The sequence below is a fragment of the Arvicanthis niloticus genome, chromosome 18 (assembly GCF_011762505.2).
Source record: "Arvicanthis niloticus isolate mArvNil1 chromosome 18, mArvNil1.pat.X, whole genome shotgun sequence".
Classification (NCBI taxonomy): domain Eukaryota; kingdom Metazoa; phylum Chordata; class Mammalia; order Rodentia; family Muridae; genus Arvicanthis; species Arvicanthis niloticus.
In genome coordinates, this window is record NC_047675.1 from 7,197,072 (window position 1) to 7,212,063 (window position 14,992).

A 14,992-nucleotide genomic window follows, 5' to 3' on the forward strand; every position below is an offset into this window, starting at 1 on the left:
TTCAGCAGGATTTATGAGTGTTTCTCCAGGGAGCTCCTTTCAAAATAAGATAAGTGCTATGCCTGGGATAAGAAAGATTACAGTAATTACATTGGTTTCCAAATAAAATTTAATGGCAGTGGGGTAATGTGGGGACTCACAGATGTTGTGTCTATCCTTTGAAACACATCTGTAACTCAGTTTCCCTGAACTCAGATATGACATTCCCTATGGGCAAAGTGTGGCTTTTTAGGAGAAATGGGCACCCTGCCTGGAGTGGAAAGACTGAGTGAATGCCAGTCTGCATTATTTCATGGTAACTAACTGAAGGTCCTTTGATTAAGGAAGGAGGGGCTTAGAACCCTGGGCACCTAGAGCTAAGGTGAGGAAGACACAGAGGGGAATTGAAACCAACCGAGTCCTGAAATGCTCCTACTGTGCACGCATCACAGGCAAGCCCCTCCTCCTGCAGACAGGCGGAGCGCCCACCCTACATCCTTCTTCTACCCTGATGAGAGCAACAGGATCATCACAGGCTACTGATTCCTCAGATGCGCTTTCTGAGCTCAGCGCCCACTGATGTTTTCTCTCAGTAGGTTTGGGGAATATGATTCTGACACAGACAGACAGGGAGCCATATCCTGAGCTCTATAGGAATCACCCCTTTTTTTATATTATACCACCTTTTCTTTATACATTTTAAAAAACATCACCAAATATTGTGTTTTGGTTAGTTTTAAATATTATATATGATATATATGAAATGTTATATATAATATGTAAAGTATTATATATAATATATAAAAATATTACATAAGGGGATGGAGAGATGGCTCAGTAGTTAAGAGCACTGGCTGTTCTTCCAGGGGACTCAGGTTCGATTCCTAGCACCAACATGGCAGCTCACAATCACCTGTAATTCCAGTCCCAGGGGAGTCAGTGTCCTCTTATGACCTGTGCGTACACTAGGCACACAGGTACAACACACATATGTGAGGACAAAACCCTCAAACCCTTAAATGATGTCATTATAGGATACGCCATTTTTTTCCTGCATATTTAGAATGAAAAGGAGCAAGCTGAGCAAGGAAAAACACAAAATGTACAGCCTGAGGACAAAGGAAATGTAGTGAAGCTAAATCCTGTGCTCGAAGTGATCAACAGATTAAGGAAAAACCTGATGCTAAATGGTACAAAAGGGAGTGGTGCCCTCAGTACAGGACCCACCCAGTTAAGCTTCTGACTTGTGAAAAGGAATTAAAGATCACCTTAGGCAGTGAAGGAAACCATTGAAGACAGAAAGCCGGTGAAGATGTAGTTGAACAAGGGGCCATGTTCCAGCCACAGCAAGCAGCAGACCTTAGCAGCTTCGGGAACATAGTCCAGGCTTTCCAGATTAGGATAGAAGAAAGGGGTTGTGGAATCTCCCTCTGCAGCTAAGTAAAGCCACAGAGGCCAGGCAACTATCAAGGCTGTCCCTGCATGGGAGCCTTTTATGAAGCTATGAAGGTAAAGGCTGGATTGTCTTGGAGACCTCAAGATGTTAAAGATGCCAGAGCTGTGGGAGAGCTGTGAGGAGAGCTGCAAGCAGCCCAAGAGAGAGAAGTGTGTTGCAGGCAACAGAGCTGGAAGGAGTTGGAGATCTGAAGAGCGCTTTAACACCAGACATAGAGATGCAGAGTTGCGGTTTGCCCAGCCAGTTTTTGGTCTTGCTTTGGTCCAGTATTTTCTCACTATGCCCCCTTCTTCCTTTTTGGAATGGTCGTGTATATCCTGTGCCATTGTATGTTAGAAGTATGTGATATGGTTTTCAAATTTCATTTTACAGGGGGGCTACATTTAAGAGACTGCGATGAGTCTCAGAAGAGACTGAACTTTTAAACATTGTTGAGACTGTTACAAACTGTGAGAACTTTTGAAATTGAACTAAATGCATTTTTGTATGATATGGCTAAAAGGCTACGGGGACCAGGGTGGTTTGAATGGGGTGGTTTGAATAGGAATGGTCTCCATAGGCTCATAGATTTGAATGTTTGGTTGCTAGGGAGTGGTACTATTAGGAGGTGTGGACTTGTAAGGGGAAGTGTGTCACTGGGGGTGTGCTTTGAGGTTTTAAAAAGACCTAGTCAGGCCTAGTGGCTCTTTCTTCTTCCTGCTGTCTGTGGATCTAAAGGAAGAACTCTCAGGTCCTCCGGCACCATGTCTGCCTGTATGCCACCATGCTGATAATGGACTAAGCCTTTGTAAGCAAGCCCCAACTAAATGCTTTTCTTTATAAGCGTTTTTGTGGTCATGGTGTCTCTTCACAACAATAGAATACTACCTAGATAGAAGAGGGAATTGGGCATCCTCAGGTTTTGGCATCTCCAGGGTCCCTAGAAACAGTCTGAGGAGACAGAGACAGCTATGAAATTTATTCTGTATTTTTCCTGTATTCAGAATTTGGGGGGGGGTGTTTTTTGGTTTTCTTTTCTTTTTCATTTTGCCTTTTATGAAAGATGTTGCTAAGGACACATTTATACATCTTTTTACATACAGGTGGAAAAGTGTTTCAGATAGCAGATACTTGGGAGGGGAATTGCTAGGTCATAGAACAGCATCAAGCTAGATAACACCAAACTGCATTTTCCAGGATCCACACCACTGTGCTTTCCTCCCAGCTATTTATGGGCGAGCCCCTTGTACACATCCTGTACTTCACAATGCTGTTCTTTTAAGTTGTAACATTTCTAGGTGTGGTAAAGAAGTGAATTATAACCTTACTCTCCATATTGTGGATAAAATAGTTATGAACCCTTTGTGGGGCTCTGAGTTTAAAATGTCATGATTTTGCTAGCCCGTCTTGTATTTGCTGGCTGGTCTTTTGGTTGGACAGAACATTATTTTAAAGTAACCAGTTTATCTTTTCCCTTGGGGTCAGTGCTCTTTGTGTCTGTTTAAGTAATTTTTTTCCAGGGCGAGTGGCTCAGCAGGAGCTGGGGTTGTTTCTGGAATCCATGTAAACGTGAAAGAAAGATCTGACTCCACAAAGTTGTCTTTTTTTTTTTTTTTTTTTTTTTGGTTTTTCGAGACAGGGTTTCTCTGTGTAGTCCTGGCTGTCCTGGAACTCACTCTGTAGACGAGGCCACAAAGTTGTCTTCTAACCTCCACACACATGCCTGACCTCCTGGGTCAACACACACACACACACACACACACACACACACACACACACACACACACACACAAATAATTAAAGACCTCTCTTTGACATCAAAGTAGCCCCCACATTAACATCGAATGTTTCCCTGCTAACATGTCTACCTCACCAGCTAGAGCTGGGAGCACAGCCTTTCGCTGACCCCTCTTCTATAAATCGAGCACCTGTTTCAGGCATAGCTTTGTTTGCGTTCTTTATTCTGACCCCTTTGCTGAGGTTTACCTTACTGTAGTTATGCATGTCCCAGTGTGGGTATGCATGTGTGCGTGCAGTGCTGGGGCGGCTAGGAGACGGTGCGAGATTCCCTGGAGGCAGAGTTTCAGTTCAGGTGCTAGGAACTGAATCTAGGTCCTCCCCGAGAGCAGCTGTCTGTAGAATAGGCCCTCATATCTGATTCTTTGCTAAGATGATCTTGGCTATATCATGGCACTTTTTGTCTTCATGTAAGTGTTAGAATCACCTTGTCAAGTTCTAAGAAAAAGAGGCCATTAGAATTGCACGGAGTCTATAAATTAGGGGGAATGACAGTTTTGAGTATTCAGTCTCCCAATGTGTAGAAATGGTTTATCTCTCCTTCTACTGAGAAGTTGTGTGTTATCTGTCAGTAGCATATAGTTTTCTGAACAGGACTAGACAGGAGTGAATAAAGTGTGTGGGGTGACAGGCATGGGTGGGAGCTTTGGGCATGGGTGGGAGTGTTGGGGGTGGGTGGGAGTGTTGGGGGATTGGAGTAATAGGGGACATGGGAGTGGATGAGAGAAAGAGGTTCTCTCTCTCTCTCTCTCTCTCTCTCTCTCTCTCTCTCTCTCTCAGACTTTGCTCTAAGAAAACACTCTCAGGTTCACAGTTAAGGGGGAATGGTGCATAGATTTCCCATGTAGCCCTCATGATGATCAGTGTTGACAGTCAACTTGACAGAATCTAAAAGTACTTTGGGGACAGGCCTCTGGAAATGTTGGGGGTGTCTTAGTTACATGAATGAGGTGTCATGGCCTATCCACTGTGGGTGGCACCATTCCCTGGCTGGGATCTTGAACTGGATAAATACTGGAGAGCAGGAACTGAGCGCCAGTGCACATCTACTCCTCTCTGCTTAAGGGTTGTGATTGCAGTGTGACCAACTGGTGCCTGACGTCCTCACCATAACTGTGATCTCAAATAAACCCTCTCTCTCTTAAGTTGCCTTAGTCGGAGGATTTAAACATAGCACCAGGAAATGACAACAAGGCAACTGCTCTATGACACATACACAACTTCTGCAATAACCCGCATTCCTCACTAGAGCCCCACGTTTGTTAGAACTGGTGCATGGGAAATACCCAAAGTCCACAGGGGTGCAAACACTCCCTGGGTTTAGGCTACTGTACAATGTTTGCATCCTTCACAATGCTATCACATATACTTTCACTGTCCTAAAATAGCCTCTGTGCTCCAACTCTTTATACCCCCCTTCAACAACCTGCAGAATTCATTAATACGTTTACTAACCACATAGTCTTGTTTTGTGTTTTCCAACATCAATTAGTTATGCACACAGAGTACCTAGCCTTTTCAGGTTGTCTTCAGTTAGTAATATGTATAAATGTCTTTGTGTCTTCTCAGGACTCGATCACTGCTCTTCACCACTGAGAAATATTCTGTTGTACATGTGCACCACAGTCTACTACTGACCCGTACAAAGACAACATAGTTCCCTCCAGGTTTGGGTGGTTGTAAATAAAGCTACACTGTAAAGAATTTGTGTGGGTTTTTGTATGGACATATGTTTCCAATTCCTTCGGATTAATACCAAATAGTACGATTGCTAAATGCTACAGGAGCAATACCGTTTGGCTTTCCAAGCAAGTGCCAAACCATCTTCCAGGCGGCCATGCTTTTTGTATTTTCAGGGGGGAGAGTTCCAGCTGCTCCCTGCTCTTTATCATTATTGGATTTTGGTGACTCTTTAAAAACATGTTTTATTTATGTACATGTGTGGTTATATGAGCTTTTGTGCATGAGTGTTTATGCCTGTCTGCACATGTTAGAGCCAGAAGAGGGCTTACTTTTCTATGGCTCTCCTCTTTTTTTGAGGTAGGCTCTTTCTCTGAACCTAGGGCCTACACTTTGTCAGCTAGGCTAGAGCCAACAAGCCTCAGAGATCCTCCTATCTCCTCCTGCCTCAGAAACATACATACATGCATGAGTACGTATGCGTATGCATGCATGCATACATATATGCATATTCATATAGTTGCTACATAGGTTCTAGGACTGGAACTCTGGTTCTCATGATTGAACCCCAAGTGCTATTAACATGTGAGCCATTTCTCCAGCCCAGATATTGATCATTCTAAGAGTGTGTAGAGGAATTTGCCATTTTAATCGTATTTCCTTGATAACATAGAAATGAAGCTCGTATTCACATTCTTATTTACAGTGTGTGTATCTTTGATGAGGTACCTGTTAGTCTTTGGTGCGTTTTAAAATCAACTGTTATCATTAAAGTTTTTCCCTAAATCTTGGATATATTCATCAGAAAACCTACCAGAATAGATCTTTTTCAATTATTTCTCCCTGTTTGTGGCTTTTTCTCTTGTTCTCTTGATATTGTGTTCTTTAGAGAATTCTAAATTGTTAATGACCAAGAACTAGCATGGCGCAATAACCCCGAGGGTTAGTGGCACAAACACCTTGTCAGTAACCAACAGCTTTTTAATTGGACCTAAGACTCACTGAAAAAGAGGTAAATCATGCTTGTTACTAGAAACCTGGCCAACTTTTCAGAACTAGTAAAGTCATGGATCTTGGAAGAGAAGCCACCACTTCACTAAAAACATAATCTCTAACTACACTCTTTCTGTCCTTATATCAGCAGATAAGTATAGTCCTTACCCACATCAAGGAAACTTCTCCTTTCCATTACAGCAAAGTACAACCAATCAGAATGCAGAGTTGTGGAGCCCAGTGTCGATGGGAGCATCTACAACACAACTCCCACACCTAGGGCTCAAGAGGGGAGGACAGAAAGGTTGGAAGAGCCAGAGAAGCAGAGGCTTGCTGCTGGATTGTGTCTCCTCGGAATGTCAGAGGCCACACCCATGCCTCACCAACTGATGGATGAGCAAGAGCTGAACAAGGGCAACAGATATGTTAATCTGCACCAGAGGAGGGAGGTCAGGGAGAAGCCCAGGATGCCTCAGTTCTACACAAAGCACTGCAGACAACTAAGGGATGCAGAATGGGAGAGACAGTCTTCCCCAGGGAAGAACACTCCAATTGGTTATCTAATACCAAATGGTCAGCACTGAATATACATATGTATATATCAAGGAGATAGTATGTAGTAATTTAAGGAACCTATGTGTATGTGTGTGTGCATGTGTGTGTAAAACAACTACTAATAAAAAAAGAGATTATGAACTTGAAAGAGAGCAAGGAGGGGGGTTTATGGGAGGCCTCGGAGGGCAGAAAGTATATTATAATCTCGAAAAATTTTAAAAAGTAATTTAAAATGTTTAATGAAGTCCAGTTTCCCCAACTATTTCATTTTGTTCCCTCCAGATCACAAGGTCACCCAGGCTCTACTCTGCTGGACATTCTTACAGTTTTGCACTTTACACTTAGAGCATTACCTGTTTTGAGTTCATTTTTGTCTATGTATAGATCCCTTTCCCCCACACTGGTGTCCATTTGTTCTAACATTCTTCAAAATAGTATCTTTGCTTTGTTACCAAAGATTAACAAATAATACTTCATGTGCACTTATATCTGGGCTTTGTTCTATCCCAAGCATATAATTGTCTGGTCTTTCACTAGCACCATGTACTATGTATACACTGTTATAGTAGATCGCGAAGACAAGTAATACTATTCCTCCAATATATTCCTCTACACTATGTGTTAGTTGTTCTTGCTGTTTTGCCTCTCTCTATAAATGCTGGACTCAGTTTTAGGGGACTCACAAAATAAATTGCTGGGACTTTAATTGGGGTTGCACTGAACTCAAACATTGTGCTGGTTAGTTTTGTCGATGTGACATAATCTAGAATCATCTGGAAGAGAACCTTAATGAGGGGCTGTCTAAATCAGCCTGGCCGATAGGCATGGCTGTGGGGAATTACACTAGCTGTACCCACTGTAGGCATTACCACTCCCTAGGCTTGGGATCCTGGACTGTGTAAATACAGAGAGAAGACTGAGCACTAGAAAGCAAGCCTGCATTTATTCTCCCTCTGCTCTCAACTGTGAATGTGCTGAGATGCTACGAATTCCTCCTGCCTTGACTTTCCCATAGTCGTGAACCTTAATGTGGACTCGTGAGTCATTTCTCCTCTATGCTCCTTTTGTCAGGGCATTTTATCACAGGATCAGGAAAAAACAAGACCCCTATTGAGTTGATGCTATTAATTCTTTTTAACCATGAACACAGAATGTATTGGGTTAGTTATACTATGACTTCTTGCATCAAATTTTTAGTTTTCCTTATGTGGGCCTTGTAAATATGAAAAAATTTATTCACAATTTTAATTTTTAGGGGGCTGCCAACATAAGTGGTGTTAAACTTTTCAATTCAGTATAAGTCTCCCTGTTCAGACAGAGAAAAGCAACTACAGTAGCAACTGCTGTGCAAGAGGCTATTCGCTCAGCTATTACCGCCATCTCCTATTCTTTCACTTCCTGGAGCTTTGCATGATTTTGCTGTTGGCACTCTGATTTTCTTCCCTGGTTATCATATACTCTGCAAATGAGGCTTTGTCTTTCACTTGCCAACCCACTTGTCTTCTGTTTCCGTATTTATTTTATTTATTTATTTATTATTTTGGGGTGTTTTTTTTTTTTCGAGACAGGGTTTCTCTGTGTAGTCCTGGCTGTCCTGGAACTCACTCTGTAGACCAGGCTGGCCTCAAACTCAGAAATCCACCTGCTTCTGCCTCCCAAGTGCTGGGATTAAAGGCGTGCGCCACCACCGCCCGGCTCATGTATTTAAAAGTGAATTTTAGAACACATTTTTATTCATGAATTTATTTATTTATTTGCTGCTCTTAATCCAGGTTGACTTTGAACTGCTATGTAGCCCAGGATAGCCTCTGCCTCCCCAGTGCTAGGATTACTCTGCACTTCACTATACCCAGCATCAGATTAGCAAGGACACTGTAATGGCAACACAATGAAAGGCCATATACCCCACACCCAGATATGGTCATGATTTATGTCCATGTAGTTTATCTGTGATGGTGATGAGCTAGTGCTGCCACACATTTGCTTTGCCTGGCATCTCCTACCTCATTCAGATTTCCTGAATCTTTCTTAATGCCACCCCTCTGCCTCAGGGTCCCCTTCAGAACGCTGCACTGCATTCAATAGCCGTATCTCTTATGTGTGTCATGGCAATGGCAGTTTCTTAGGCTCTTCCTTTTTCATGACCTTGACAACAGTGAGAATTGTTGGATGTTCTTGAATGACATGATCTCTTCACAATTTCAGGAAGGCCATGTGTTTTGCCTACGAGGAACATAAAAGTCGACTGCGAGCCTCGTGCACGTCATAGCAGTGACACAGATTACACTGTAGCTTGTCATTGTTGATGTTAACCTTGGTCAGATGGTTCAAAATAATGAGATCACGCTTGGCAGCTTTCCTCTTTGTAAAGTTTCTCTTCCCATTTTCCATAGCCACTCATCTCACACTTGAATAGTGAGTCACCCTCATCTTCTTAGAGAACAGTCACACAAATAATGCGACACTCTTCCGCATGGAAACTCGGTCCTTTCCCCACATTTTTTTTTTCCGAGACAGGGTTTCTCTGTGTAGCCCTGGCTGTCCTGGAACTCACTCTGTAGACCAGGCTGGCCTCGAACTCAGAAATCCGCCTGCCTCTGCCTCCCAAGTGCTGGGATTAAAGGCGTGCGCCACCAACGCCTGGCCTCCCACATTTCTAATGTATTTACTCAGTCACTTGCTTGAGTATAGACTGTGGATATTTATTTGGTACATTGGGTTCATTTTTTTCTCAGTATCTTCCAGCTTTCCTTGCTATATTCCATCTGGAAGTTTCCTCTGTCTCCACCATTTCTGCTTCACTTCTTGTCATCTTACAGTTTCCGGTACTACATGCTCCATGACCGCTGTGTCCACCACCTGGCTGAGTCTAAGAATTAATACATCTTGATGTAACTATTATTCTTTTGTACTGGAGAAAACTTAGCAGGAACCAAAATCAGGGCACTCAGTGTGCCTGCTCCTGCAAAGCACTGCTTCAAGGCCCTTGTGTAAAGCTCTACCCTGACATGAGCTGGACAGAGTCTATTTTCTTCCAAAGAAAAAGGAAACGTACACTCACTTGTGTATAGATATATACATATAACCATTTCTACGTATCATTATCTGTAAGTATACTACACTATGCATGGATCTATTTTTGAACCTTATGACAGAGGTCATTTCTACACCCTACTTGTTATTGTTTCCTTCCCATTCTGATGAAAGTCACCCATTTACCGAGTTGTTTGCTTCTAGCTTGTATGATAGTAGTTTCAGAATTGCTGCTCAAACCCAGTGGGAAACAACTCTGCCAGTGATCAAGCTCTGCCTGCGCTCGGGCCTTTCATCTCCACGGTCTCTACCAACTTCCAAAGTGACTGAGATCAGCCTTCAGTCCCACGGCCCATGAACTCATCTCAAATAGCCATGGCACATTCAGATTCCTTTTCAAGTTCTTTATTCTATTCTTAGCCTTCTCGAACTCCTAAATGGCTTCTTAATTTGCATAAACTTTACTCATTATGCTATGAAGTGCTATGTGTTTTGACAAATATTTAATGTCTAGTGTTCACCATTATGGCATTACACACAACAAGTTCACAGACCTGAAACATCAGCAGGTTTCATCTGTTTAACTCTAGCCCATCCTCTAGAAACACTGAGCTATGTACCCGTACGCATCTTCTGTTCAGAAGCTGTATGTCTGCAATGTACAATAGGTAACTTCATACTTCTTTAGGTTAGAGATATGGGTCTAAGACTCATCCATAGCTTTTCATAGCCTGATACCTCATTTCTCATCCTCCTCCTCCTCTTCCTCCTCCTCTTTCTTCTTCTTTGACTAACATTTCATTGTATGGATGTAGCAGAGTTTGTCTAATTTCTTATTGATTCCTTCCAGTTTATGTCAGTTTATGTCAGTTATAAAGAAAAGTATCATAAAGGTTCTGTGTTGGTTTTGAGTTGATGTATACTAAGTTCTTATGCTCCTAAGGAAATACCTAAGAATGTGGCTTGGGGATGATAAAATAAAGCTGTTTTGTTTTTGTGTGGCTTTACTTAGAGGACCAGTGCTTATTTGTTCCCTTCAACACAATGCTTCATGTTTTCTGCTGGCTTTTCCCTCATCTAATGATAAGTTCTTGGAAGGATCACGTGGTTTTTCGATCCACTGTATCTAATTTAAAGCCTTAAACATAGTAGGACCTAAAAAATATTTGATTAGCAAATTCGTACAGGTTGAAGACTCTAAAGTGTACACCCTAGGGGCTGGGCTGTAGCTCAGCATCTGCCTAGCGAGAGCAAGGTTTTAATGCCACCGCTGCAAAACAACAGCAAATGATAGTGACGCTACATGCTTGTCTTAGTGGCTCCAAGATGCAATGCTCCCCTCCTTGTCGTCTTGGCAGACAATTGGGATTGATCCTAACCTTTGTGTTAGTGTAAGCTTCTTACCATGCATCTCTGTTCCCCCAGCACAGGTGGGGGTTCTGTGTACCTTACGAATGTTATGAATTAAAGCTGCTTCTGAAGGAAACGGTCAAGGCTTCCCCGGGCTTTTCTCATGCAGCATACTAATTTCATTCTCTTGCTGCAATAAAATACTCCGCCCAAAGCAGCTTAAGAGAGGAAAGGGTTTGTCCCATCTTACACTGACTGCCAGTCACAGTCCACTCATCATCAAGAAAAGTCAGGGCTGGAGCATGACCATGGAGGACAGTCACCTGCTGGCTCACTCACAGGCTCATGCTTTCTCATACAACCCAGGACGGCCTACTCAGGGATGGGTGGTATTGTTCACAGTGGGCCGAACATTTCCACATTAATTAATAACCAAGGCAATTCCTCACACGCATGCCCAGAGTCTGACCTAGTGTTTCCTGAGTTGAGACTTCCCCGTCAGATGACAGTAAACGGTGGCAAAGTTGACAGTGAAGGCTCAGAACACAGGATGTCATTGCAGATACAGGATAAACAACATGAGAGAAAACGATTGTGTTCTATGTAAATCAGAATTTTCCTGTCTTAATTTTCCTGCATTTGAAATAAATGTTTCCATTTTTATTCTGATATGTGTGATGCACCATAAGCCAGTTCCTGTAAGCGTGCCGAGCGTCTACACGTGTAGACCTTTCCATGGATGATCTTATAGGGCCACTAAAAAATGCCTCTCTACAATTTTATGAAATTTTTTAATCAAACAGGTTTTGCTTGGAACTTTAAGAAGGCATTTCTCCTCTGAACTAAAATTAGTTTAAAAAAATTAAAACAAAAGTAATTCAGCATGCAGTCAGTATTTTGCGATTGAACTCAGCCTGCCCCTTCCCGCCCCCACTGCTGCTGCTTAGCGTCTGGTAAAACAGCAGTTGGATATCTGTAGTGTCTAAGGTTCCCCAAACATCCAGATAAGCTTCTCACACATGGGAGACGAAGCCAGCCTCATGTGCGTTTTCACCACACGCCTCAAGTCTGCATTTTAAAGTCTACATTTAAATTAAATATATTTTTAAAATTAGCAAAACCAAAAGCGACTTTGCTGCCTGTCTGTTTGTATCCATGTGTTTTCAGAGCAGACCCCAGTAATGTATAAAGATCCTACCACCTGGTCAAAGGGACCCCCAACAGCCTCAGCTTATCAGATGAACTTCCAAAGCTGAATGAGAGCTGTTACAAAAAGTGCTAGGGAAACTAGATAAGATAAAGTAACTAATAATATATTTGTTTAAGATTTTATTTTATTAGGGGAGAGTGGGAGAGCGGAGAGGGAGAGATGCCCACATGCATGTGTGCATGTGGATTGCCTACAAAGGCCAAAAGTCATCCTATCTCCTGAAGCCAGAGCTACAGGCACTTGGGAGAGACCCACTACTCGTGCTGGGAACTGTACTCTGGTTCTTCGCAAAAGCACCCAGTGCTCCTAACAGCTAAACCATCTCTCCAACCCCATAACCACTATCTATTAGAGCCCTACATGGGTTGTTCCTACATCAAGAATTGGAGCCAATAATCCAAACTATCTTCAAAGGAGTTTCCAGAATTTGAATATTTGCTAAATAATACCCAGAGGGAGCGATTTCATCATCAGCCCTGGAATTTCCTGGAGTCCTGACTTATGCTTCCCTCTCATGTGCCTGAGCTACCTGTCACCTTCTGTGTGGGCAGGTGGCTCCATGTTTCTTTGCCCAGGTACACTCTTTCTTCAGAGTGACATTGTCCCATTCCCCACCATGGGGGAAGCTTGCTTTCCAAGGATCTTATCAGAAGAAACCCAAACCCTCTTCTCCAGGACCTGCTGATGAAACCTTCCCATGAGCTGAGTGTTTACAGCGATGGAACTGAATTGGCATCAGTTTTTGATTATGGGCCTATCACAGGGCCTGACTTCCCACTAAACCTTTGGAATTATCTTTGGGTTCTCAGCTCTTGCAGGTAACCCTAAGTCCTGTACACAGTGATGGCTGGTTTGCCAGCTTTCCATAGAGAAAGACCACAGGAAAGAACATTTCAGGCCCCACGATGTTGGTAGATGCTTTCCCAGCATTAAAGAAGCTCTGGGGTTGGTCCTAAAACTACACACAGAAACTGGGTTTGGCGGCTCATGCCTGTGTGTCCTGTGCTAAGGAGGTGGAGGTGGAAGATCCAGAGTTCTCAGTTGCCCTGGGCTTCAGAATGAGTTTAGGCCAGTCTGGGATACAGGGTATCCTGTCTAACGTGGGGGAAGGACAGTAAGACAGCTGTGAGGAGAGCAAACCCAAAAACAAGAGTTTGGTTTCAGAAACTCATCAGAGAACTGATTCTGTTAGTTGTCCTCTGGTCTTCCCATATGACCAGAAACACAAACAATAAACAAATGTACTAAGAAACAAGTTCACAAACAAAAAATAGCTACATTAGTTAAACACTCGTATTCATACCTTCATTCTTAAGTTGTTATATACCAATTCGGGTTGTAGCTGTACTTTGAGCCAGAAAGTGACATTTACACAGGGAAACATGTGTTAACATCTTTGAAGTGGCCCCAGCTCTACAACACCATTTCCTTACAGCACCTGTCTCTGAATAGCGACAGAGGAATCTTACGGTTTGTATTCAAACTGTGGCTGGCCTACTCTCTGGGCCAGCCGGTTGCAGGTGGCCTCATCCAGTTGCTTTTTCCGGTAACTCCCAGAGTAGGTTGTCACTGAAGAAGCAGACCACCGCCTCTCATCCTGCCACAGTTCTCGGGACTTGCGTCTGATCAGCTCAAACTCTGTAGAAGAGAGAGGGCTAAAGGGAAGCAGGATTTCTGGGGCCAAATACAGGAAGTGCGTCATGGCTATGGGCGGGCAGTGGCGAGCAACAGCTTTTCAAGCCCTGGGCAGAGTAAAGCACTCATTCCCTTCTTGTAGCAGGAAGCTATTGACTGGGCTGACCGAGCTTCTGAAGCCTGACAGCTCACAGAGAGAAGCGTAGCAGTCTTGGATCCAGTTACCAGGCAACAGGTCACAAAGTTCCACAAAGCCTATGTCTGCTCCAAGCACATGGATTTTCACTAATCTGTAAGCTATAAAACTTCAAGCCATTGATCTAAGAAGAATACTGCTTTGCAATTATGGCAAGAAGGCACTCGGCAAAATTATTTGCCTATTGGTACTGACATAATACCATACATCTTAAGGATGGTGGCTTAGGCGGTAGGTGGAGATTAAAGATGTTCCCTGAAGGACAGTAAAATAACATTAGCTGTTTGTGATGTCAACAACAGGTTAGTGAACAGTTTCTGTGTGTCCCAGAGCAGTGGTATGCCCACTGGCTGGTGACAGGACAGTCATTCTGGGCTGTTAAAATAACAAGGAGCCCCAGATGCACCCCAGGTTCTGATAACGTCAGCTTGGAGGGTTATGTTAAAAAGCAAAGTCCTGAGCATTGTAAAGAACTGCCAGGGGTAAGAATCAAAGAAGTGGCTATGTCATGGTGAACTCCGGGGCGAGTCCTTCCTCCACAACTGCCCTGTGGGTTAATGTTTGCCTAGCCACTCTTGTGCAGATCCACTGTCTTAGCTAGGGTTTCTATGGCTGTGACAAAACATTATGACCAAAAAGCAGGATGTGGAGGGAAGGGTTTATTTGGCTTACACTTCGTCTTAGTTAGGGTTTTATTACTGTGAACAGACACCATGTCCAAGGCAAGTCTTACAAGGACAACATTTAATTGGGGCTGGCTTACAGGTTCAGATGTTCAGCCCATTATCATCAAGGCAAAAGCATGGCAGAGTCCAAGCAGGCATGGTGCAGGCAGAGTTGACAGTTCTATATCTTCATCTGAAGGCTGCTAGCAGAAGACTGACTTCCAGGCAGCTAGGATGAGGGTCGTAAAGCCCAGGCCCACAGTGGCACACCTACTCCAACAGGGCCACACCTCCAAATAGTGCCACTCCCTTGGCCAAGCATATTAAAATCATGATACTTCCATATCACTGTGTATCACCAAAGTAAGTCAGGGCAGGAACCTGAAAGCAGGAGCCAATGCAGAGGACGCGAAGGGTGCTGCCGACTGCCTTGCTGCTCATGGCTTGCTCAGCCTGCTTTCTTA

General features: G+C 43.3%; 1 protein-coding gene across 2 annotated transcripts in view; it reads right to left on the reverse strand.

Annotated features, from left to right (window-relative positions):
* Window positions 1-13,855, reverse strand: part of C18H4orf51 (chromosome 18 C4orf51 homolog) — a 32,174-nt gene extending 18,319 nt beyond the window's left edge. For both annotated transcript variants that reach the window (XM_034522576.2, XM_076915444.1), the window contains exon 1: window positions 13,502-13,855. In XM_034522576.2, coding sequence (XP_034378467.1) covers window positions 13,502-13,734 — 233 coding nt within the window. In that variant the 5' untranslated portion in view covers window positions 13,735-13,855. The remainder of the gene's footprint in view (window positions 1-13,501) is intronic.
* Between the last annotated feature and the right edge of the window lie 1,137 nt (window positions 13,856-14,992).